At 63.4% G+C, this 25,678-nt stretch overlaps 1 protein-coding gene across 1 annotated transcript; it reads right to left on the minus strand.

Moving 5' to 3' along the window:
- Window positions 1–8: 8 nt before the first annotated feature.
- Window positions 9–25,678, minus strand: RNF40 (ring finger protein 40; the record flags this gene model as incomplete). The annotated part of the gene is given in 20 exon segments (XM_035572493.1): window positions 9–20; window positions 22–129; window positions 1,232–1,333; window positions 2,912–3,052; window positions 4,672–4,797; window positions 6,024–6,236; window positions 7,170–7,319; window positions 7,388–7,505; window positions 8,464–8,969; window positions 9,922–10,043; window positions 10,959–11,094; window positions 12,761–12,940; window positions 14,434–14,553; window positions 15,255–15,329; window positions 16,547–16,693; window positions 18,317–18,429; window positions 19,478–19,648; window positions 21,032–21,182; window positions 23,799–23,966; window positions 25,520–25,678. Coding segments are annotated over 20 exon segments (3,018 nt in total), but the record flags the coding sequence as incomplete, so codon positions are not given.

Below are 25,678 nucleotides of genomic sequence, written 5' to 3' on the forward strand. Positions count from 1 at the left end.
CACTTGGGGCACTTGCGCTGGCCGCGTGTCGTAGCGGCTCTTGACGCACTCGAAGCAGAAGACGTGGAAGCACTTGGTGAGGACGGCGTCCTTCTTGCGCGCGTTGCAGCACGGGCACGTCAGGCGGGCCTGGGGGGGGGGGCGGGGCAAGATGGCCGTCAGCACCGCCGGGGCACCCGCGGGTGCTCCCGACGCACCCAAAGGTCCTCCGGATCCAGGAGAGGCTCTCCAGACCCAGCCGCGGGTCTTCAGGTCCGTGCAGAGGGTTCTGGGTCCTAATCTGAGGTCCTCCAACCCCACCCATGGGTGCTAGGACCCAACCGAAGGTCCTCCAGCCCCACCCAAGGTCCTCCAACCCCACCCATGGGTGCTAGGACCCAGCCCCAAGGTCCTCCAGGTCCTCCAAGGTCAACCCGTGAGTCCTCCAACCCCACCCCAGGTCCTCCAACTGCACCCATGGGTGCTACGACCCAACCCAAAGGTCCTCCAATCAAATCTAAGGTCCTCCAAACTCACGCCATGAGTCTTCCAGCCCCACCCATGGGTGCTAGGACCCAGCCCCAAGGTCCTCCAGGTCCTCCAAGGTCAACCCGTGAGTCCTCCAAGCCCACCCCAGGTCCTCCAGCCCCACCCACGGGTGCTACAACTCAATCTGAAGGTCCTCCAGCCCCACCCAAGGTCCTCCAACCCCACCAATGGGTGCTAGGACCCAACCCCAAGGTCTTCCCTCTCCATCCAAGGTTCTCCAACCCCACCCATGGGTGCTACAACTCAACCCAGAAGTCCTCCAGCCCCCCTCTAAGGTCCTCAAAAGTCAACCCATGAATCCTCCAATCCCACCCATGGGTGCTACGACCCAACCCCAAGGTCCTCCGGACCCATTCCAGGTCCTCCAAGGTCACCCCATGAGTCTTCCAACCCCACCCAAGGTCTTCCAGCCCCACCCATGGGTGCTCCAACCCCACCCACGGGTGCTAGGACCCAACCCCAAGGTCCTCCAGCCCCACCCAAAGCCCCCCAACCCCACCCATGGGTGCTACGACCCAACCCATGGGTGCTACAACTCAACCCCAAGGTCCTCCAGCCCCACCCGTGGGTGCTCCAACCCATCCCCTAGGTCCTCCAGCCCCACCTACGTCCCTCTAACCTCCACCCAAGGTCCTCCCATCCCACCCATGCCCCTCCCCGCCCCCCCCCCCCCCAGCACCCATGGGTGCTCCCGGCACAGCACCCGGTACTCCTTGATCTCCTCCTGGAGGATCTGGTCGGCGTCGGCGTACACCTCCACCTTCCGCTGCTTCTCCAGCTTCCGCCGCAGCCGCGACAGCTCCTCCTGCGGGGGGAGGGGGAGGGGGGCTGACCCACGGCACCCATGGGTGCCCCCCCGACCCCTACAGAGCCCATATGCCCCATAGGGCCCCCACCGGGACCCCCAGAAGCCCAAATTTGCCGCCTTCAGAGCCCCCCAGATCTCCTACAGGTGCCCCCAGACCCCCCATAGGTGCCCCCAGACCCCCCCATGGGTCCCCCCAGAGCCCCTATAGACCCCCCAATAGGTCCCCCCAAACCCTCTATACGTCCCCACAGTCCCCCTATAGGTCCCCACAGCCTCCCTATAGGTCCCTGTGGACCCCCTACAGGATCCTATGGGCCCTAAAGGCGCTGCTGTAGAGCCCCTATAGCACCCCACAGAGCCCCTATGGGTCCCACAAACCTTAAAGACCCCCCCGGAGTCCCTATAGGTGCCCACAGACCCCTTATAGGGGCTCTTCAGGTCCCCCCCAGAGCCCCTATAAGGTCACCCTGAGCCCCTATAGGGCCGCACAGAACCCCCCTGAAGGTCCTATAGGCTCTTCTAAGACCCCCATACGGCTCCGTAGCACCCATAGAGCCCCTTAACCTTTCCCCAAGCACCCTATAGCACTCATAGATCCCCCCCAGATCCCTATAGGGTGCTGCGTGGCTCCTATAGAGCCCCATAGAAGCCCCTGGGCACGCTGTAGGGCTCCCACAGCACCCTATAGAGCCCCTTAACCCCCCACCCTGAGCTCCCTATAGTACCCCACACCACCCACGTGCCCCACCAGGACCCCTATAGGCCCATAAAGTGCTGTAGGGACCCTATAGAGTCCCATACAGCCCCCTGAGCACCACCATACAGCCCCTTAAACCCCCTCTAAATAGCCTACATTGCCCCACAGCATCCATAGGATCCCCCAGGACCCCTACAGAGCCCACCTACATGCTATAGGAGACCACCTAAGTGCTATAGGAGAGCTACAGAGTGCCATAAAAAGCCTATAGGGTGCTATAGGAGACCTATAGGGTGCTACTGACCATCTATAGAATGCTATAGAAGACCAATAGGGTGCTATAAAGGGTCTACGGGCCTATAGAAAGCCCATAGGGTGCCATAGAAAGCTTATAGGGTGCTATAGATGTTCTATAGGAGATCTACAGGGGCTGTAGATAATTTATAGAGTGCTACAGAAGGCCTATAGGGTGCTATAGAAGACCTATAGGGTGCTCTTAGTGGTCTATAGAATGTTATAGACCTATAGGGTGCTATAGGTAGTCTATGGAGTCCTATAGAAAGCCTATTAGGTGCTGTAGGTGGTCTATAGGATGCTACAGAAGGTCTATAGGGTGCTATAGAAGACCTATGGGGGGGGGCTACAGACCTACAGAATGCTATAGTAGACCTATAGGGTGCTATAGGAGACCTACGGGGAGCTATAGACCTATAGGGTGCCATAGTAGACCTATAGGGTGCTATAGGAGGCCCACAGGGTGCCATAGGGTCTCTTGCACCCCCCCCCAACGCCCCCCAGCCCCCCCGTACCAGCCTCCCGGCCACCCCCGAGCCCCCCCCTGCCCCCCCCCCCCCCCCATGGATCCCATAGGCGCCCACCTGGGCTCTCTTGAGGCTGAGGGACTCCTTGTCCTTGGCCGCCCGGTTCTCGGCGGCGCAGGCCTGCAGCTCCCGCAGCCGGGCCTGGACGTGCTCCCCCTGCGCCCGCAGGTCCTCGGCCAGCTGCGCCGCCTCCACCGCCTGCGGGGGGGGAAGCCACACGGGGGGGGTCACCGGGGTCCCGAGGGCCCCCAGGTCCTGTAGGGTCGGGTCCCCTTCTGATGGGCCCCATAGGGTCAGGTCCCCTTCTCCTGGGCACCCGGGTTCCATAGGGCCGGGTCCCCTTGTGGTGGGCAACCAGGTCCCATAGGGTCGGGTCCCCTTGTCTTGGACCCCATAGGATTGGGTCCCCTTGTCCTGGGCACCCGGGTCCCATAGGGTCGGGTCCCCTTGTGGTGGGCCCCATAGGATTGGGTCCCCTTGTCCTGGGCACCCGGGTCCCATAGGGTTAGGCCCCCTCGTGATGGCCACCCACATCCCCTAGGTCCTATAGGGTTGGGTCCCTTCATGATGGCCACCTGGGTCCCCTCGTGATGGCCACCCAAGTCCCTCGGGTCCTATAGGGTTGGGTCCCTTCATGATGGCCACCTGGGTCCCCTCGTGATGGCCACCCAAGTCCCTCGGGTCCTATAGGGTTGGGTCTCCTCATGATGGCCACCCACATCCCCTAGGTCCTATAGGGTTGGGTCCCTTCATGATGGCCACTTGGGTCCCCTCGTGATGGCCACCCAAGTCCCTCGGGTCCTATAGGGTTGGGTCTCCTCATGATGGCCACCCACATCCCCTAGGTCCTATAGGGTTGGGTCCCTTCATGATGGCCACCTGGGTCCCCTCGTGATGGCCACCCACATCCCCTAGGTCCTATAGGGTTGGGTCCCTTCATGATGGCCACCTGGGTCCCCTCGTGATGGCCACCCAAGTCCCTCGGGTCCTATAGGGTTGGGTCCCTTCATGATGGCCACCTGGGTCCCCTCGTGATGGCCACCCAAGTCCCTCGGGTCCTATAGGGTTGGGTCTCCTCATGATGGCCACCCACATCCCCTAGGTCCTATAGGGTTGGGTCCCTTCATGATGGCCACTTGGGTCCCCTCGTGATGGCCACCCAAGTCCCTCGGGTCCTATAGGGTTGGGTCTCCTCATGATGGCCACCCACATCCCCTAGGTCCTATAGGGTTGGGTCCCTTCATGATGGCCACCTGGGTCCCCTCGTGATGGCCACCCACATCCCCTAGGTCCTATAGGGTTGGGTCCCTTCATGATGGCCACCTGGGTCCCCTCGTGATGGCCACCCAAGTCCCTCGGGTCCTATAGGGTTGGGTCCCTTCATGATGGCCACCTGGGTCCCCTCGTGATGGCCACCCAAGTCCCTCGGGTCCTATAGGGTTGGGTCTCCTCATGATGGCCACCCACATCCCCTAGGTCCTATAGGGTTGGGTCCCTTCATGATGGCCACTTGGGTCCCCTCGTGATGGCCACCCAAGTCCCTCGGGTCCTATAGGGTTGGGTCTCCTCATGATGGCCACCCACATCCCCTAGGCCCTATAGGGTTGGGTCCCTTCATGATGGCCACCTGGATACCCTCGTGATGGCCACCTGGGTCCCCTCGTGATGGCCACCCACGTCCCTTGGGCCCCACAGGGCTGCGTCCCCTCGCTCCTCACCGCCTGGCTGTCCCCAACCCCCACCCCCGGGTCCCCAAACCCCCTCCCCCGCCCCGGGGCCGCGTCCCCCCGTTCCCCGTTCCCCTCCCGGGTCCTCACCTTCCTCTTGTTGAGCTCCAGGGCCTGGGAGCGCAGCGCCAGCTCCTTCTCCACCGAGGCCAGGCTGCTCTGCAGCACCCGCTCCTTCTCCTCCAGCTTCTGCACCACCAGCAGCTGCGCGTCCACCTGCCGGCGCCGAGCCAGGGCGGTGGGTGCCTCGCACCCCCCGGGGGCTCCTCCGCGCGTGGACCCTTGGGTGGCCTCCACCACGGACACCCGGCTGTCCCTCAGCCCTGATAGTTAGGTCTCCACCACCTTGGACCCTTAGATGTCCTCAACCCAAACGTCTGGGACCCCACAACCTTGGACACTCGGGTGTCCTCAGCCCTGACATTTGGGTCCCACCACCTTGGACCCTTGGGTCTCCACCACCTTAGACCCTTGGCTGTCCTCAACCCAAGCATCTGGGTCTTCACCACCTTGGACACTTGGGTATCCTCTACCTTGGACGCCTCTGTGTCCTCAACCCAAACATCTGGGTCTCCATCACCTCAGACACTTGGGTCTCCACCATCTTGGACACTTGGGTGTCCTCAGCCCTGATATTTGGGTCCCACCACCTTGGACCCTTGGGTCTCCACCACCGTAGACCCTTGGGTGTCCTCAACCCAAGCATCTGGGTCTCCACCGCCATGGATAATTGCATGTCCTCCACCTAAGACTCTTGGGTGGCCTCGTCCCAGACATCTGGGTCTCCACCACCTTGGACCCTTGGGTGTCCTCATCTCAGATATCTGGGTCTTTAACACCTTGGACACTTGGGTCCCCATGACCTTGGGCACTTGGGTGTCCTCCACCTTGGACACTTGGGTCTCCACCACCTTGGACCCTTGGGTGTCCTCATCCCAAACATCTGGGACTCCACCACCTTGGACACTTGGGTCTCCACCACCTTGGACCCTTGGGTGTCCTGTCCTCAGCCCTGATATTTGGGGTCTCCTCCACCTCAGACACTTGGGTGTCTTCAGCCCCAACATCTGGGTCTCCGCCACCTTGAACGCTTGGGTGTCCTCATCCCAAGCATTTGGGGCTCCACCACCTTGGACGCTTGGGGCTCCACCATCTTCAGCGCTTGGGTGCCCTCAGCCCTGATATCTACGTTTCCACCGCCTTAAGACCCTTGGGTGTCCTCCACCTCGGACCCTTGGGTGCCCTCAGCCCTGACACCTGGGTCTCCACCACCTTGGACCCTTGGGCGTCCACCTTGGACACCTGGATCCTCAACCCTAACATTTGGGCCTCCACCACCTCGGACCCCTGAGCTCCTGGAAGCTCCGGGGCCTCCTCCGCGCCCACGCACCCGGATCCCCTCGGACCCCCCGGTCTTTCCCCCGCCCCTCCCCGTCCCCTACCTGCGCCTTGAGGGCGAGGACCTGCTCGGCCAGCTCGTCCTTCTCCTCGCGCAGCAGCTTGTGGATCTGGTTGGCCTTGATGCGCTCCGACATCAGCTTGAAGTTGGCGTCGTCCTTCTCGCGCAGCTGCTGCAGCAGCCGCAGGTTCTGCTCCTGCATGTCCTCGAAGGCCTGGCCCGTCACGTCCATCTCCGACAGCAGCGCCTCCTCCTCCTGCCCGGGGCGACAGGGCCGCCGTGACGTCAGCGGAGGAGGCCCGTGACGTCAGCGGAGGAGGCCCGTGACGTCAGCGGAGGAGGCCCGCGACGGCACGGCCCCCGCAACGCCGCCGCCGCCGCCCTTCCCTGCTCTACCACACGTGCGGCGGCCCCGGCGCGCCGGCGACGTCACAAGCCAGGCCTGTGACGTCACTGAAGGCACCCGTGACGATATACAACAGGCCTGTGACGTCATAAGCCCCGCCCACCAGTCCCTACTGGAAAGCCCCGCCCTCTTTCCCTATGGCCTCCCCTGGCCTCTAAGGCCCCGCCCCCTTCTAAAAGGACCCGCCCCTTTCCGATAAGCCCCACCCGCCCCCATTTAGCCCCACCCCCTGTACCATGGCCCGCCCCATACCACCACCCACTCCTTTAAGCCCCGCCCACCCCTTTAAGCCCCGCCCACCCCCTTTATTCCCACCTCCTGTAGCATCGCCCACCCCGTAGCCCTACCCACCCCTTAACCCCACCCACCCCTTTAAGCCCCGCCCACCCCTTTAAGCCCCACCTGCCAGTGACCCCGCCCACCCCGTTAGGCCCCACCCACCCATCTAAGCCCCGCCCACCATATTTAGCCCCACCCACTCCCTTTAAGCCCCGCCTACCCATCTACACCCACCCCCTGTACCATCGCCCACCCCGTAACCCCACCCGTCCTTTAAGCCCCGCCCACTCCATGACCAGCCCACCCGTGGCCCCGCCCACTCCTTTCAGCCCCGCCCACTCCTTTCAGCCCCGCCCACTCCTTTCAGCCCCGCCCACCCCGTAGCCCTACCCACCCCTCAACCCCACCCACCCCTTTAAGCCCCGCCCACCCCACTTAACCCCGCCCACCAGTGGCCCCGCCCACCCCTCTAGGCCCCGCCCACCGCCTCCAAGCCCCGCCCACCTGCTTGGTGGCCGCCAGCTTGCGCTGCAGGTGCTCGATCTGCTCCTCGGCCTGGCGCAGGCGCCGCAGCGCCTCCTCGTCCGCCAGCTTCTTGCTCTCGCGCCGCTCCCGCTCCTCCAGCTCCCGCGCCCGGCCCCGCAGCTCCTCCGCCTGGCCATTAACGCCTCGTTAATTCCTCGTTAACGCCTAACTACGTCTCGTTAGGGGCCCGGCCTCACCTCGGCCTTGCTCTTCCTCTCGGCCGCCATCAGCTGCACCTTGTCGCGCTGCTCCTTGGGCGCCGACTTGTACATGTCCAGCAGGAGCTTCATCTCCTTCTGGCTCTCCTGCGCCTTCCTGCTCGTTTGCATATCGTTAGCATACGTTAGACCCATTTGCATATCGTTGGCATAGCCTATGTTGCGCCAGGGTTACCTAAAGAGCGTCAAAACTGCCCCCGGTAACACCAAAACTGACACCAAAATCCCCCAAAAGTGACACCAGAAAAAACCGAAATGACGCCAAAAAAAAAAAAAACAAAAAACCAAAACTGACGCTAAAACCCCAAAAACTAACACCGGAATCCCAAAATACTGACACCGAAGCCCCCCCGCCTGGCACCAAAACCCCCAGCCTGGCACCAAAACCTCCCCATATCCCGCTCCAGACCACCAATAACCCACAGACACCCCCCAAAACCCCGATAACCCCCCCCCGTAACCCCCAACAAAACCCCAACACCCCCCCAAAATGCCCCCAAGCACCCCCAAACCTCAATAACCCCCCCCAAGTTGCCCCCCAGACCCTCCAAACTCCCCCGTAACCCCCCATATCCTACTCCAGACCACCAATACCCCACTGACACCCCCCCCAAATCCATCCAAAACCCCCATAACCGCCCTGTAACCCCCCCAAAAAAAACCCCAATACCCCCCAAATTGCCCCCCCAGGCACCCCAAAACCTCAATGACCCCCCAAATTTCCCCGTCCCCCAAAACCGCCCCCCACCCCCCCATAACCCCCTATATCCCGCTCTAAGCCACCGATACCCCACTGACACCCCCCCCAAATCCCCCCAAAACCCCAATAACACCCCCGTAACCCCCCCAAAAAAACCAGATACCCCCCAAATCGCTCCCCCAAAACCTCAATAACCCCCCAAATTGCCCCCAACCCCCCCCATAATCCCCAAAATCCCACTCCAGACCTCCGATACCCCGCTGACACCCCCCCCAAATCCCCCCCAAAACCCCCATAACCCCCCCAAAAAACCCCGCCACCCCCCAAATCATCCCCCCTGGGGACCCCCCCTCACTTGAGCTCGCCACGCAGCTGCTTGAGCACCTCCGAGTCCTTCTTCTTGGGCTCGTCGGGGGGCCCCTTGGGGCGCTCTCGCTCCCGCTCCCGCGCCCGCTCCCGCTCAGGACCCCCCCGGGACACCCCGGGGCGGGGGAGGGGGGCGGGGGGGGGCTCCTTGACGCGGGGCGGGGGAGGGGGCTGCGGAGGGGGAGGGGCGGGGGTGGGGGCGGGAGCGGGGGGCTCCTCCTCCTCGGCCGGCCGCCGGGGCGGGGGGGTCGCCTCGACAGGGGTGGGTGTCGTGGCCGCCGGGGCCCCCTCCCGCTTGGGTTCCGGGGGGGCGGGGCCTGGCGGGGCCCCGCCCTCTTCTTCTTTAACAGGGGCGGGGCCTGGGGTGGCTCCGGCCCCGCCGGGGGGGGGCTCCTCCGGGGGAGCGGAAGGGGCGGAGGTGGAGGTGGATGGGGGAGGGGGAGGGGGCGGGGCGGGGCCCGCGGGGGGCGGGGCGCCGCTGGCTTGGAGGCGGAGCTGGGGGAGAGGGGAGGAGTCAGTGGGAGCCACACCCACACAAAAAGGTGGCGTGGCCCTTTTAAGAAGCAGCGGTGGGCCCACCTTGCTCCCTGTGGCAAAGCCTTTTTAAGACCCCCCCCGTGCCTATTTTAAGGAGCTCCGCCCGCTTCTTAAAGGGGCCGCCCCCAAGCTTTAAGTGGGCCCACCCCACCAACAGCGGTGTTGCCCTTTTAAGGCCACACCCATTAACAAGGCCCCTCCCCCTTAAAGCAGGCTCCTCCCATCACCATTCCTTCAATGGGGCCCACCCACCAGTCAATGGCATTGCCCTTTTAAGCCCCCCACCCCTACCCTTAAGCCCCACCCCCTTTGTACAACCCCACCCAATCCCACGCCCCGCCTCTTCCCTGTAACTCCTCCCTCCTTAAAGGGGCAATGCCCCCCTTCCACCAACCACAGTGGTGGGCCCCACCAGCGCTGCTTTAAGGCCCCGCCCCCTTCTGCCAGCCACCCAATCCCCTCCCAGGAACTGGCCACACCCCCCAGCTCCACCGCACCCCCTTAAAGGGGCAATGCTCTCCTTCCACCAATCACTAAGGTGGGCCCCACCAGCGCTGCTTTAAGGCCCCGCCCCCTTCTGCCAGCCACCCAATCCCCTCCCAGGAACTGGCCACACCCCCCAGCTCCACCGCACCCCCTTAAAGGGGCAATGCTCTCCTTCCACCAACCACTAAGGTGGGCCCCACCAGCGCTGCTTTAAGGCCCCGCCCCCTTCTGCCAGCCACCCAATCCCCTCCCAGGGGCTGGCCACACCCCCCCAGCCCCACCCCACCCCCTTAAAGGGGCAACGCCGCACCACCACCAAAGGGGCAGTGGTGGGGCGATGCCTTGCCCCGAGCCCCACCCCGCTAAGCCCCACCCATTCAGGCCCCGCCCACCTCGAGGCCCCTCCCCTTTAGGCCCCGCCCACCTTGTTGATCTCGGCCTGCACCTCCCGCAGCTTGCGCTTGTAGCGCTGCACGTCGCCCTTCAGCTGGTGGTTGTGGTTCTGCAGGCTGCTGATCAGGTGGCGCATCTCACGGTTGATGGGGCCTGGGGGGGGGGGGGGGGAGGGGACCCCAAAAAGTTTTAGGGGGGCGAGGGGGGGAACCCCACAACCCCCCCTTCCCCCCCCCTTGGTGTTGGGTGGGGTCACAGAGAGCGGGCGAAGAGGGACCAGAGCGTCTCAAGGTGTTCCTATGGAGGAACGTGGGTGGTGGGACCACGGAGAGGGTGGAGGACCAACCCAAAGAGGCCCCAGCCCCCACGTTGGTGTTGGGTGGGGTCACAGAGAGCGGGTGAAGAGGGACCAGAGCGTCTCAAGGTGTTTCCATGGAGGAACGTGGGTGGTGGGACCACGGAGAGGGTGGAGGACCAACCCAAAGAGGCCCCAGCCCCCACGTTGGTGTTGGGTGGGGTCATAGAGAGCGGGCGAAGAGGGACCAGAGCGTCTCTTTGGAGGAAGGTGGGTGGTGAGACCATGGAGAGGGTGGAGGACCAACCCAAAGAGGCCCCAGCCCCCACGTTGGTGTTGGGTGGGGTCATAGAGAGCACGGGAAGAGGGACCAGAGCGTCTCTGTGGAGGAAGGTGGGTGGTGGGACCACGGAGAGGGTGGAGGACCAACCCAAAGAGGCCCCAACCCCCACGTTGGTGTTGGGTGGGGTCATAGAGACTGGGCGAAGAGGGACCAGAGCGTCTCAAGGTGTTTCCATGGAGGAACGTGGGTGGTGGGACCACGGAGAGGGTGGAGGACCAACCCAAAGAGGCCCCAGCCCCCACGTTGGTGTTGGGTGGGGTCATAGAGAGCACGGAAGAGGGACCAGAGCGTCTCTGTGGAGGAAGGTGGGTGGTGGGACTATGGAGAGGGTGGAGGACCAACCCAAAGAGGCTTCCAACGCCAACACTGGGGTTGGGTGGGGTCACAGAGAGGAGACGAAGAGGGCCCGGGGCCGCGCCGCGGGGCTCACCCGCCTGCTCGTTGGCCGCCAGGTTCTGCTCGAACTCGATGCGCAGCATCTCGTACTCCTTGCGCACCTGGGCCAGCGTGTCCTCCAGCTGGATGACCTCCGTCCGCAGCCGCTTCTGCACCCCCAGCTCGTCGCTCTGCGGGGGAGGGGCGAGGAGGATGAGGAGGGACGGGGAAGGACGTGGAGGACACGTGGAGGGACGAGGAGGACACGTGGAGGACACGGAGGGATGAGGAGGACACAAGGAGGACACAGATGATACGGAGGACGGAAGGAACATGGAGGACACGGACGGATGAGGAGGACACGGAAGGATGAGGAGGACACGGAAGGATGAGGAGGACAGGAGGAAGACACAGAAGATGTGGAGGATGGAGGGAACGAGGAGGTCATGGAGGACGTGGAGGGACGAGGAGGACGTGGAGGATATGGAGGATGGAGGGAACATGGAGGCCATGGAGGACATGGAGGGATAAAGACGACACAGAGGACGCGGGGGACGTAGGGAACATGGAGGACGTGAAGGGACGAGGAGAACATCGGGAATATGGAGGACGTGGAGGACACGGAGGGACAAGGAGGACACGGAAGAAATGGAGGATGTAGGGAACACGGAGGACATGGAGGATGGAGGGAAGGAGGAGGACGTGGAGGACGTAGGGGGCATGGAAGGATGAGGAGGACACGGGGTGAGGAGGGAATGAGGAAGACAGAGAAGATGTGGAGGATGCGGAGGGAATGAGGAGGACGCGGAACATGGAGGACGTGGAGGACATGGAGGGGACGTGGAGGGACAAGGATGGAACAAGGAGGACACAAAGGGAACATGGAGGACGTAGAAGATATGGAGGATGTAGGGAACGTGGAGGACGAGGAGGACGTGGAGGATGTAAGGAACAGAAGACACGGAGGACATGGAAGGATGAGGACGACACACAACGAGGAGCACGTGGAGGACACGGAGCACATGGAGGTAGGAGGAGGACACAAAGGACACGGGAGATGTGAAGGACGTGGGGAGACATGAGGGACATGGAGGACGCGGGGGACGTGGAGGACGTCGAGGGATGAAGAGGACACGGAGGACATTGAGGACGGGAGGAGACATGAGGGACGTGGAGGACACGGAGGACGCAGAGAACATGGAGGACGTGGAAGCGTGGTGGGATGAGGAGGACACGGAGGACATGGAGGACGCAGGGAACATGGAGGACACAGACGACGACGACGACGTGGGGAGACACGTGATGAGGGACACGAGGCCCCGCGACCCCCCCCCAACACCCCAAGCCCACCCTCCATGTCCTCCATGTGATGGCGGCGGCCATCTTGGATGGCCAACAGTTGGGGGCCATGATGCCCTGTGTCCTTCAGAACCCCCTGAGAACACCTTGGGGCCTCCCAGGACCTTCAGAACCCCCCTGAGAACATCTTGGGGCCACCAAAACCAACCCCCACGGTCCCAGTATGATGGAGGCGGCCATCTTGGATGGCCAACGGTTGGGTGCCATGACACTCCATGCCCTTCAGAACCCCCAAGAACGCCTTGAGGCCCCCCAGGACCTTCAGAACCCCCCAAGAACATCTTGGGACCACAAAGGAGCTTCAGAACCCCCCGAGAACATCTTGGGGCCACCAAAACCAACCCCCACGGTCCCAGTATGATGGAGGCGGCCATCTCGGATGGCCAAAAGTCATCCACCGCACCAACCCACGCCCCCCCAGGACCTAGTGGACGCCCCGAGAAGCCCGGAGGGCAGCTGGGGACACCGTGGGGACACCCCGGGGACGCGTCCCCTCACCTCCATGTGCTCGATGTGGCGCAGGTGGCTGTTCTTGGTGGCCAGGAGGAGGGCGCGGGCCTCGTCCAGCTGCGTCTTCACCTGCAGGCTCTCGTGGTAGAGCAGGGAGAACTGGGACTGCAGCACCTTGTACTCCAGCGTCTCCTTCACCGCCTCCTCCGGCAGCGAGCGCAGGGCCACCTGCGGGAGGGGGATGGGGGGGGGGGGGCAGACGTGTCCCCAAAATGTCCCCTCCTCCCTCCCAGCTCGCCCCGGGGCACTGGGGTCCCACCAGGCTCCTCGAGGCCGCTGGGGCCTCCGTACCCCTCGTGTGGGTGACGGCCCCAAGTCCCCAGAGGCCTTTTTGTCCCCTGCGTTGTCACCGCCCTTCGTGTCCCCAACGTGCACGATGTCCCCAACGTTCACGATGTCCCCAACGTTCCAACATTCGTGACGCCCCCAAGGTTCCTGACGTCCCCAAGGCTCATCATGTCCCCAACATCCACAACGTCCACCAACTTTTATGACGTCCCCAACATTCGCCACGTCCCCAACATCTACGACGCCCCCAACATTCACATCTCCAATGACTACGGTGTCCCCAACGGTCACCATGTCCCCAGCGTTCACGACATCCCCAAAATTTGCCACGTCCCCAACACTCCAACGTTCATGACGTCCCCAATATCTGCGATGTCCCCAACATTCGCCATGTCCCCAACATTCGTGACATCTCCAGTACCTACAATGTCCCCAACGTCCACCATGTCCCCAAGGTTCCAACATTCACAACGTCCCCAATGTCCCCAGTATCTGTGATGTCCCCAACATTTGCGACGTCCCCAACACCCCAACATTCACCACGTCCCCAACGTCTACGATGTCCCCAACACTCACAACACCTCCAACGTTTACGAGGTCCCCAACATTCGCCGCGTCCCCAACATTTATGACATCCACAACGTTCTCAACGTCCCCCACATCCCGACACTCGTGACGTCCCCAACGTTCACGACATCCCCAATATCTACGATGTCCCTGACGTTCGCAACGTCCCCGACATTTACGATGTCCCCAACGTCCACCATGTCCCCAACGCTCCAACATTCACAACGTCCCCAATATCTGTGATGTCCCCAACACTCACATCTCCACATTTCTGATGTCCCCAACGTTCGCCATGTCTCCAACATCTGCCACGTCCCCAAAATTTGCCATGTCCCCAGCGTTCACAATGTCCCCAACACCCCAACATTCGCAACGTCCCCAATGTTTACCATGTCCCCAATGCTCGTGACGTCCCCGATATCTACAACATCCCCAACGTCCCCAACATTCACATTTACGATGTCCCCAATGCTCCCCACGTCCCCAACCTTCCCCATGTCCCCAGCGTCTGCCCTGTCCCCAACGTTCCCCACGTCCCCGGAGTTCCAACATTCACCATTTCCCCAATATTTACGATGTCCCCAATATTTACGATGTCCCCAATATTTACGATGTCCCCACCGTTCGTCCTGTCCCCAGCGTTGACGACATCCCCGATATTTACGATGTCCCCAACGTTCACGACGTCCTTGAGGTCCTCCAACATCTCCCACCCCCCTGCTACCCCACATATCCCCGTGTCCCCAACGCCCCCCCGGTGTCCCCAACGCCCCCCCCGGTGTCCCCAACGCCCCCCCCGGTGTCACCTTGAGGCGCTCGTGGCCCCGCACGGCCTGCTGGAGCTCCTGCTGCAGCTTCTCCAGCTCGGCCATGCGGCTGTTGGCCAGCTCCTGGTTCCCCTCCAGCTCCGCGTTCAGCATCTCGAACTGGGGGGGGGGGGGCCAAAACCAGGGGGTCACCCCCAAACCCAACAACCCCAACCCCTTAAGGGCCCCAAACCTGGCCCAGGGTCCCCCAAACCCCCTCAAGATCCCACCAACCCCACCAAGATCCCCCATGAGATCCTCAAGGTCCCACAAATCCACCACAAACCCTCCAAGAGCTCCTCAAGGCCCCCCAAAACCCTCCAAGAGTCCCTCAGGGTCCCCCAAAACCCCTCAAAATCCCCCCAAAGCCCTCTAAGAGCTCCTCAGGGCACCCCAAATCCTCCCCAAACCCTCGGAAAGCCCCTCAGGGTCCCCCCAACCCCTTCAGGATCCCCCCAAACCCCCTCAAGATCCCCCCCCAAATCCTCCAAGAGCCCCTCAAGGCCCCCCAGAATCCCCCAAGAGCCCCTCAGGGTCCCCCCAACACCTTCAGCATCCCCCAAAACCCCCTCAAGATCCCCCCAAAACCCTCCAAGAGCCCCTCAGGGTCCCCCAAAACCCCTCAAGATCCCACCAAACCCCCCCAAGATCCCCCATGAGCTCCTCAGGGCTCCCCAAATCCCCCCCAAACCCTCCGAGAGCTCCTCAGGGCCCCCCAAAACCCCTCGAGATCCCCCCCAAACCCTCCAAGAGCCCCTCAGGGCCCCCCAAAACCCCTCGAGGCCCCCCCCGTACCCCCCAAACTCCCCGTCCCCCCTCACCTTCTGCATGCTGAGCGTGATCTGTCCCCCCTGGAAGCCCCCGGAGCTGCCGGAGCCGTAGGAGCCCGAGGTGAGCTGGGGAGGGACAAGGGGACGTTGGGGACACCGAGGGGACGCTGGGGACACCGAGGGGACGCTGGGGACACCGAGGGGACGCTGGGGACACCGAGGGGACGCTGGGGACCCCAAAAACAGCAGGGACGAGAAGTGGCAAGAGGGGGGTCCCAAGCGAAAGCCCCAAATGACGTGGAGGGACCCCGGTGGCACAGAGGGACCCAAGGGTGGCAGAGGGCCCCCGAGGGACACGTGGGTGACACGGGGGGGGCCTCAAGTGACATCGTGGGACACAAGTGATGTAGAGCGACCCCCAAGTGACGTCATGAGACAGGAGAACCTCAAGTGATATGACGACACCCAAGTGACGTAGAACGACCTCAAGTGACGTGGGGGGGCCAACAGGGGGACCTCAAGTGACATCAGGAGACCCACATGGCCCCAAGGGACATGGGAGGACCTCGGGTGACATCACAAGACCCAAATGACCCCAAGTGACATCACAAGACCTACGTGACCCCAAGGGACATGGGAGGACCTCAAGGAACACCACGCGACCCAAGTGACATAGAGCGACCCCAAGTGACGTCACGAGACTCAAGTGATGTCACAAGGGACACGGGGGGACACTGGGGGACCTCAAGTGACATCAGGAGACCCACGTGACCCCAAGTGACGTCACAAGACCCAAATGACCCCAGGGGACATGGGAGGACCTCAAGGAACGCGACGCGACCCAAGCGACGTAGAGTGACCCCAAGTGACGTCACGAGACTCAAGTGATGTCACAAGGGACACGGGGGGACACTGGGGGACCTCAAGTGACATCAGGAGACCCACGTGACCCCAAGTGACGTCACAAGACCCAAATGACCCCAAGGGACATGGGAGGACCTCAAGGAACACCACGCGACCCAAGTGACGTAGAGCGACCCCAAGTGACATCACAAGACCCAAGTGACATCACAAGACCCAAGTGACATCACAAGACCCAAGTGACATCACAAGACCCAAGTGACATCACAAGGGACATGCGGGGACGCTGGGGGACCTCAGGTGACCCCAAGGGACATGGGAGGACCTCAAGGAACGCGACGCGACCCAAGTCCCGCAGAGCGGCCCCAAGGGACACGGGGGGGGGGAACCTGAAGCACGTGGGGTCCACGGGGGCCACCGACGGGCCCTGGGGGGGGGGGGGGGAGGGGGCGACCAGGGGGACGTTGGGGACGCGGTGGCACCTGCTCGAGCGCCTCGGCCAGGTGCCGGTCCAGGCGCCCCTCGCGCTTGCGGAGCTTGGCGCTGTCCCACTGCAGCCCCTCCACCGTGGTGCCCATCTCCAGCACCTTGGTCTCGGCCGACGTCGCCTTGTCCTGCAGCTCCGCCAGCTGGGGGCGGGGACAGCGGTCACGTGACCCCGCGGGGACGTCGGTGACGTCACACGGCGGGGAGATGACATCGTCCCACGGTGACGTCGGTTGGGTCAACCCACGGGGACGCGACGTCATCCCGTGGGGACGTCGGTGACGTCATCCCATCCCGTGGGGACGTCACTCGTGTCACCCCGTGGGGACGCTGGTGACGTCATCCCGCTGGGAGATGACGTCATCCCGTGGGGATGCTGGTGACGTCATCCCGTTGGGAGATGACGTCATCCCGTGGGGACATCAATGGTGTCACCCCGTGGGGACGCTGGTGACGTCATCCCGTTGGGAGATGACGTCATCCCGTGGGGACGCTGGTGACGTCATCCCGTTGGGAGATGACGTCATCCAGTGGGGACATCAGTGGTGTCATCCCGTGGGGACGCTGGTGACGTCATCCCGTTGGGAGATGACGTCATCCCGTGGGGACATCAATGGCGTCACCCCGTGGGGACGCTGGTGACGTCATCCCGTTGGGAGATGACGTCATCCCGTGGGGACATCAATGGTGTCACCCCGTGGGGACGCTGGTGACGTCATCCCGTTGGGAGATGACGTCATCCCGTGGGGACGCTGGTGACGTCACACCACCAGTGGCTCCCAATCCCATCCAGCTCCTCCCAGTTGTCCCCTACGCCCCCCCCAGCTCTTCCCAGTTGCTCCCAGTGTCTTCCGAGCGCCTCCCAGTTATTCCCAGTTACCTATTTACTCCGCTGGTTATCTCCAGTTCCCTCCCAGTTGCTCCTAGGTCCATCCCACTGACCCCCAGTTCCTTCCCAGTGCCTCCCAGTGACCCCCAGTCCCCTCCCGTACCATCCCAGAGCTCCCAGTACCTCCCAGTCCCCCTCCAGTGCCTCACTCCTCCCTCCCAATACGCCCCCATGCCCTCCCAGCGCTCCCAGTTCCTTCCCAGTGCTCCCCAGTCCCTCCCAGCTGTTCCCAGTGCCTCATAATCCGCACCCAGTGTCTCCCAGTTGCTTCCAGTTCCCGCCCAGGGGCTCCCCAGTCCCCTCCCAGCTGTTCCCAGCGCCTCATAATCCACTCCCAGTGGCTCCCAGTTGCTCCCAGTGGCTCCCAGTGCTCCCCAGTCCCCTCCCAGCTGTTCCTAGTGCCTCATAATCCACTCCCAGTAGCTCCCAGTGGCTCCCAATGCCCCCCAGCGGCTCCCAGTCCCCACCTAGCACCTCCCAGTTCCCTCTCAGTCCTCTCCCAGTGCCTCCCAACTCCCTCCCAGTTCTCCCCAGTCCCCTCCCAGCTGTTCCTAGTGCCTCGTAATCCACTCCCAGTGCCCCCCAATGACTCCCAGTTGCTCCCAGTGTCCCCCAATTGCTCCCAGTGCCTCCCAGTTCCCTCCCAATGCCCCCCAACTCCCTCCCAGCTTCTCCTACTGCCTCATGAGCCGCTCCCAGTGCCCCCCAGTTGCTCCCAGTGCCCCCCCAGTTGCTCCCAGTGCCCCCCCAGTTGCTCCCAGTGCCCCCCAACTCCCTCCCAGCTTCTCCTAGTGCCTCATACGCCGCTCCCAGTGCCCCCCAGTTGCTCCCAGTGCCCCCTGTTTGCTCCCAGTGCCCTCCCAGTTGCTCCCAGTACCTCCAGCGAGACGCGGTGGTGCTTCTCCTGCAGCTGCAGGGCCAGGTCCTGGAGGCGCCGGTGCTCCCGCAGCAGCTCCCGCAGCAGCGCCCGGCCCGGCTCCCCCAGCTCCGCTGCGGGACGGCGCCGTCAGGGGGCCCCAAATCCCCCCCGGGGACCCCCCCAAATCCTGCCCAGCCCCCCCCCAGAGCCCCCAAATCCCTCCAGGACTCCCCCAGCAGCCCCCCCAGTCCCCCCGATTCACTCCTAGGACGTCCCCCGATACCCCCCAAACCCCTCCAGGACCCCCAACCCCCCCCCCAAATCCCCTCCAAACCCCCCCAGGACCCCCCAAATCCCGACCAGCCCCCCCAGAGCCCCCAAATCCCTCCAGGACTCCCCCAGCAGCCCCCCCAGTTCCCCCGATTCACTCCTAGGACGTCCCCCGATGCCCCCCAAACCCCCCCAGGGCCCCCAAATCCCCCCCAAACCCCCCCAGGGCCCCCCCCCACCTTACCCCTGGCCGCCAGGCGCGCCCCCAGCTCCTGGGTGCGGCGGTGGGCCCCCGCCAGCCCCTCCACCAGGCGCACCACGTCCCCCCCAAACCCCCCCCGGACCCCCAAATCCCCCCCAAATCCCCCCCAACCCCCCCCAGGACCCCCCCCCCCCACCTTACCCCTGGCCGCCAGGCACGCCCCCAGCTCCTGGGTGCGGCGGTGGGCCCCTGCCAGCCCCTCCACCAGGCGCACCACGTCCCCCCCAAACCCCCCCAGGGCCCCCAAATCCCCCCCCAAATCCCCCCCAAATCCCCCCAGGACCCCCCCAGGACCCCCCCCCCCCACCTTACCCCTGGCCGCCAGGCGCGCCCCCAGCTCCTGGGTGCGGCGGTGGGCCCCCGCCAGCCCCTCCACCAGGCACACCACGTCCCCCCCAAACCCCCCCCGGACCCCCAAATCCCCCCCAAATCCCCCCCAAACCCCCCCAGGACCCCCCCCCCCACCTTACCCCTGGCCGCCAGGCGCGCCCCCAGCTCCTGGGTGCGGTGGTGGGCCCCCGCCAGCCCCTCCACCAGGCACACCACGTCCCCCCCAAACCCCCCCAGGACCCCCAAATCCCCCCCCAAATCCCCCCCAGGGCCCCCAAATCCCCCCCAAACCCCCCCAGGACCCCCCCCCACCTTACCCCTGGCCGCCAGGCGCGCCCCCAGCTCCTGGGTGCGGCGGTGGGCCCCCGCCAGCCCCTCCACCAGGCGGGCGACGGCGGCGGGGGCGAAGGCGAGGCGGGGGCGTAGGCGCAGCTCCCCCTCCTCGGGGCCGCTGCGGCTCAGCGCCGCCACGAAGGCGGCCGCCGGCCCCCCCAGTTTCGGGGCGCCCCCCCCCGGCCCCGAAGACGACCCCCCCCCAACGACCGGAGGGGCCGAGGCGGGGGGAGGGGGCGGCGGAGGGGCTGGGGGGGGAGGCGGGGGGGCGCCGGGGGCGCCCCAGGGCTCTGTGGAGGGGGGAGGGGGGGGGGAAATGGGGGTGAGGGACCCCCCCGAAACGCGGCGAGAGCCCCCCAAAATCCCATTGACCCCCCCCCAATAACCCACTGACCCCCCCCAATAACCCACTGACCCCCCCCCAATCCCACTGACCCCCCCCCAATCCCCATTGACCCCCCCCAAAATCCCATTACTCCCCCCAAATCCCACTGCCCCCCCAACCCAATCCACCCCCCCAACGCTACTGACCCCCCCAAAATCCCACTGACCCCCCCCAAACCCCACTGACCCCCCCCCCAAACCCACCCGCAGCCCCCCAGCACCCCCAAATTCCCCCCCCAAACCCCTCGTTGCCCCCCCCCAACCCCCAAATGTCCCCCCCCCGGACCCTTCAGTGACCCCAAAACCCCCCAAATGCCCCCAAATTCACCTTACAGCCCCCCCAAACTGCCTCAAAGTACCCCCAAGAGTCCCCCAAAACTGCCCCAAGACCCCCCCAAACCACCCCAGAGCCCCCCCAAATTGCCCCAAAGCCCCCCCAAACCTCCCCAGAGCCCCCCAAGCCCCCCTAAAACTGCTCCAGATCCCCCCAAGACCTCCCAAAACTGCCCCAAGACCCCCCCCAAACCCCCCCAACCTGCCCCAGAGCCCCTCAAACTACCCCAAGACCCCCCAAAACCCCAAATCACCCCCAAACCGCCCCAAAGCCCCCCCAAACCGCCCCAAACTACCCCAGAGCCCCCCCAAGCCCCCCGAAAGCCCCCCCCAACCCGCCCCGGAGCCCCCCAAACTGCCCCAAGACCCCCAACAGCCCCTCAGAACTGCCCCAAGCCCCCCCCAACTACCCCGGAGCCCCTCAAACTACCCCAAGAGCCCCCAAAACCCCAAATCACCCCCAAACTGCCCCAAAGCCCCCCCAAACAGCCCCAAGACCCCCCACAACTGCCCCAAGACCTCTCCAAATTGCCCCAAGCCCCCCCAGCCCCCCCAAACTGTCCCAAGACCCCCCCAAACCGCCCCAAGCCCCCCCCCAAACCACCCCAGAGCCACCCAAGCCCCCCCAAACTGCCCCAAGCCCCCCCAAAACTGCCCCAGATCCCCCCAAGACCCCCCAAAACTGCCCTAAGCCCCCCCCAGCCCCCCCAAACCATCCCAAGACCCCCCCAAACCGCCCCAAACTGCTCCAAGACCCCCCCAAACCACCCCAAGACCCCCCCAAACTGCCCCAGAGCCCCCCAAGACCCCCCCCCACTCACCCCTCCTGTCGGTCCCCTCGTTTTCCCCCGGGGGGGGGGGGGGGGGCTCAGCCCCCTCCGCCCGGGGCTCAGGGGGGTCTGGGGGGGGCGCGGGGGGGGCGGCGCCGTCGCCCTCGTAGCGCCGCAGCAGCGCCTGCACCTCGGCATCCAGCTGGGGGGGGGGGGGGGGAGAAGGGGGGGTCAGGGCACCCCAAAATCCAGGGGGATCCCGGTTGGGGGGGGGGGCAGATTGTTTTGGGGGTGTTTTGGGGCTTTTTGGGGCCGTTTTGGGGCATTTTGGGGGCTTTTTGAGCGCCCTGGGACCCCAAACCACTTTTAGGGTGGTTTTAGGGCAAATTTGGGGCCCCCAGCAGCTTTTTTTGGGGGGGCTGAAGATTTCCACGTGTCCCCAACCCCATTTTGGGGCTTTTGGGGGCTTTTTAGGGCATTTTAGGGCTTTTTAGGGCATCCCGGGATGCTCCAGGGACCCCAGACCACTTTTAGAGTGGTTTTAGGGCAATTTTGGGGCCCCCAGCAGCTTTTTTTGGGGGGGCTGAAGATTTCCACGTGTCCCCAAACCCATTTGGGGGCTTTCTGGGGGCGTTTGGGGGCATTTTAGGGCGTTTTGGGGCTTTTTAGGGCATCCCGGGATGCTCCAGGGACCCCAGACCACTTTTAGGGTGGTTTTAGGGCAATTTTGGGGCCCCCAACAGCTTTTTTTTGGGGGGGCTGAAGATTTCCACGTGTCCCCAAACCCATTTGGGGGCTTTCTGGGGGCGTTTGGGGGCTTTTTAGGGCATCCCGGGATGCTCCAGGGACCCCAGACCACTTTTAGGGTGGTTTTAGGACAATTTTGGGGCCCCCAACAGCTTCTGGGGGGGGGGTGCTGAAGACTTCCACGTGTCCCCAAACCCATTTTGGGGCTTTTGGGGGCATTTTAGGGCGTTTTGGGGCTTTTTAGGGCATCCCGGGATGCTCCAGGGACCCCAGACCACTTTTAGGGTGGTTTTAGGGCAATTTTGGGGCCCCCAACAGCTTTTTTTGGGGGGGCTGAAGATTTCCACGTGTCCCCAACCCCATTTGGGGGCTTTCTGGGGCATTTTTAGCACCTCGGAACTGCTCGCTTGAACCCCAAACCACCCCTGAAATGCCACAAAAGCAATTTGGGGCTTGAAAGTGGGATTTTAGGGGGGGATCCGGGGCCAAATTTCGGGGCGCGGGAGTGATTTTGGGGTCCCCCAAAGCCTTACAGGACTTTTTGAAAGCCTCAAAACCCCTCCAACAGCTTTCTAAAACATGGAAATTATTTTTTGGGCTCTTTTCAGCTATTTTTACCCTACCGTTTCCAACCCGACACTGAACTAAAAACACCCTAAAAGCAGATTAAAATCCTACAAATAAATTTGGGGGTAAAAAGGACAATTTTAGGCCTCTCTGACGCCTTTTAGACGTCTCCTACCTCATTCCTGGTGTTCCCAAGAGCGATTTTGGGGCACTTCTGACCCTTTTGAGCCGGTTTTGGGACACGACACCCGTTTGTGGGGCCCCGTGGGACCCTTTTGGGGCCCGACACCCACTTTTAAGGCCCTACAGGACCCTTTTAGGGCCATATCCAAGGCTTTTGGGGTCTGACACCCGCTTCTGAGGTCCCACGGGACCCTTTTGGGGCCACATCAGAGCCTTTTGGGGCCACACGGGGCATTTTTGGGGCCCGACACCCACTTCTGAGGCCCTGCGAGACCCTTTTGGGGCCACGCCAGGCACTTTTCGGGTCCGACGCCCGCTTTTGAAGCCCCACACCCACTTTTGTAGCCCTCTGGGACCCTTTCGGGGCCACATCGGGGCCTTTTGGGGCCCTGTAGGAACCTTTCGGGACCACATTGGACGCTTTTGGGGCCAAACAATCACTTTTGAGTTCTTGTGAGACTCTTTTGGGGCCATATCACACGCTTTTGGGACCTTTTTGGGGCCTGCCACCCCCTTTTGGGGCCCAACACCCCCTTTTAAGGCCCCGTGGGACTGTTTTTGGGGCCCAACACCCCCTTTTGGAGCCCCACGAGACCCTTTCGGGACCCCGTGAGACCCTTTTGGGGTCTGCCACCCCCTTTTGGAGCCCTGCGAAACCCTTTTGGGGTCCTCCACCCCCTTTTGGAGCCCCGCGAGACCCTTTTGGAGCCCCGCGAGACCCTTTTAAGGCCCCGTGGAACCATTTTTGGGGCCCAACACCCCCTTTTGGAGCCCCACGAGACCCTTTCGGGACCCCGTGAGACCCTTTTGGGGCCCTCCACCCCCTTTTGGAGCCCCACAAGACCCTTTTGGGGCCCAACACCCCCTTTTAAGGCCCCGTGGGACTGTTTCTGGGGCCCTCCACCCCCTTTTGGAGCCCCACGAGACCCTTTTGGGACCCCGTGAGACCCTTTTGGGGCCCTCCACCCCCTTTTGGAGCCCCGCGAGACCCTTTTGGGGTCCGCCACCCCTTTTTACGGCCCCGTGGGACCGTTTTTGGGGCCCAACACCCCCTTTTGGAGCCCCGCGAGACCCTTTTGGGGTCCGCCACCCCCTTTTAAGGCCCCGTGGAACCATTTTTGGGGCCCAACACCCCCTTTTGGAGCCCCACGAGACCCTTTTGTGACCCCGTGAGACCCTTTTGGGGTCCGCCACCCCCTTTTACGGCCCCGTGGGACCGTTTCTGGGGCCCTCCACCCCCTTTTGGAGCCCCGCCAGACCCTTTCGGGACCCCGCGGGACCCCTCTGGGGTTTCGGGGCCCCTTTTCGGGGCCGGCCGCACCTGCCCCCAGTAGCGGTTGACCAGCAGCAGCGTGGCGTCGTCGGTGGCCTGGCGCTTCTCCAGCTTCTCGATGCGCTCGCGCAGCTCGTCCTCGCACGCCTGCCGCTGCTCCAGCCGCTCGGCCAGCTTCTTGTTCTTGAACTGCAGCACCTTCAGGTCCATCTCCTCCTGCGGGGGGGGGGTAATTAGCTCGGTCGGTAATTAGCGAGAGGGTTAACGAGCGGCCGGGTAGCTTCGTTAGTCGCTGGGGGGGGGGGTGCGGGGCGGGGGAATGGGGGATACGGGGTGGGGAAAGGGGGTTGGGGAGGGGAAAAGCGGGGGAAGGGAGGGGGAAAGGGGGAGTGGGGGGTAGTTAATTAGTTAATTAATTAATTAGGAGGTTAATAAGTGAGTGGGTAGCTTAATTAATAACTGTTGGGGGAATTAGGGGGATATGGGGTGGGGAAAGGGGGTTGGGGAGGGGAAAAGCAGGGGGAAGGGAGGGAGAAATGGGGAGTGGGGGTTAGTTAATTAGTTAATTAACTAATCAGGAGGTTAATAAGTGAGTGGGTAGGTTAATTAATAACTAGGGGGGGAATTGGGGGGATATGGGGTGGGGAAAGGGGGTTGGGGAGGGGACAAGGGGGTGGAAAGGGAGGGGAGAAGGGATAAGGGGGGGAGTGAGGGGCTGGTTAATTAGTTAATTAATTAATGAGAAGGTTAATAAGTGATTGAGTAGGTTAATTAATAATTGGGGAGGAAATTAGGGGGATATGGGGGGAGGAAAGGGGGTTGGGGAGGGGAAAAGGGGTGGAAAGGGAGGGGGAGAGGGGCTGTGGGGGTAAAGCAGGGGAGTGGGCGTTAATTAATTAATTAAGGGATCCTAATTTGGGGGGGGGGGGGAACAGGAACAAATAGGGGGAATTAATTAAGGGGGGAGCTAATGGGAGGGAAACCAATTAAGGGGGAACCAAGACAGGGGGGAACCAATTGGGGGGTGTCAAAGTTTCCGGGGGGAGCCCTTTGGGGGTCGGACCGAGGCCGCTGGGGGCCGCCATTACAGGAAGGGGGGTCCGGGGGGGGGGGGGGGAGGGGGTAAATAAGGGGAATTTGGGGGAAAAAAGGGGGAAATAGGTAAAATTACGGGGTTTTGTGGGGGAGGGAGGAGGAAGGGGCAGGAAGGGGGGAGAAAAGGGGGGGAAGGGGGGGGTTGAAGGGCGGGGGGGGGCCTGGAGAGATGGGGGAGGGGCTAAATAAGGGGAATTTGGGGGAAAATCGGGGGAAAATGGTAAAATTATGGGGTTTTGTGGAGGGAGGGGGGAAAAAGGGGGGGAAGGGGGGGGTTGAAGGGTAAGGGGGGGCCCGGAGAGATGGGGGAGGGGCTAAATAAGGGAAATTTAGGGGAAAAAAGGGAGAAGTTGGTAAAAAAGTGGGGGTTTGTAGGGGAGGAAAGTGGGGAGGGGGGGGAAGGGGGGGTTGAAGGGCAAGGGGGGGGCCCGGAGAGATGGGGGAGGGGCTAAATAAGGGGAATTTGGGGGAAAAAAGGGGGAAATAAGTGAAATTGCGGGGTTTTACGGGGTTTTGTGGAGGCCGGGGGGGAAGGGGGGGGTTGAAGGGCAAGGGGGGGGCCCGGAGAGATGGGGGAGGGGCTAAATAAGCGGAATTTGGGGGAAAAAAAGGGGAAATAAGTGAAATTGCGGGGTTTTACGGGGAAGGGGGGGTTCTGGGGGCCCCGGACTCACGGTGGAGGAGATGCCGCCGAGGCGCAGCGGCTCGATGAGGGTGGTGGGCGGCTGCTCCTCGCGGGGGGGGGGCGGCGGCGGGGGGGGCCGCTTCTCCGGGGGCCCCCCCCCGGCCCCGCCGGGCTCCGCCGCTCCCCGCTTGGCCCCGGCGCCCGACAT

Source organism: Cygnus atratus, unplaced genomic scaffold, assembly GCF_013377495.2.
Source record: "Cygnus atratus isolate AKBS03 ecotype Queensland, Australia unplaced genomic scaffold, CAtr_DNAZoo_HiC_assembly HiC_scaffold_130, whole genome shotgun sequence".
NCBI classification, from domain to species: Eukaryota; Metazoa; Chordata; class Aves; order Anseriformes; family Anatidae; genus Cygnus; species Cygnus atratus.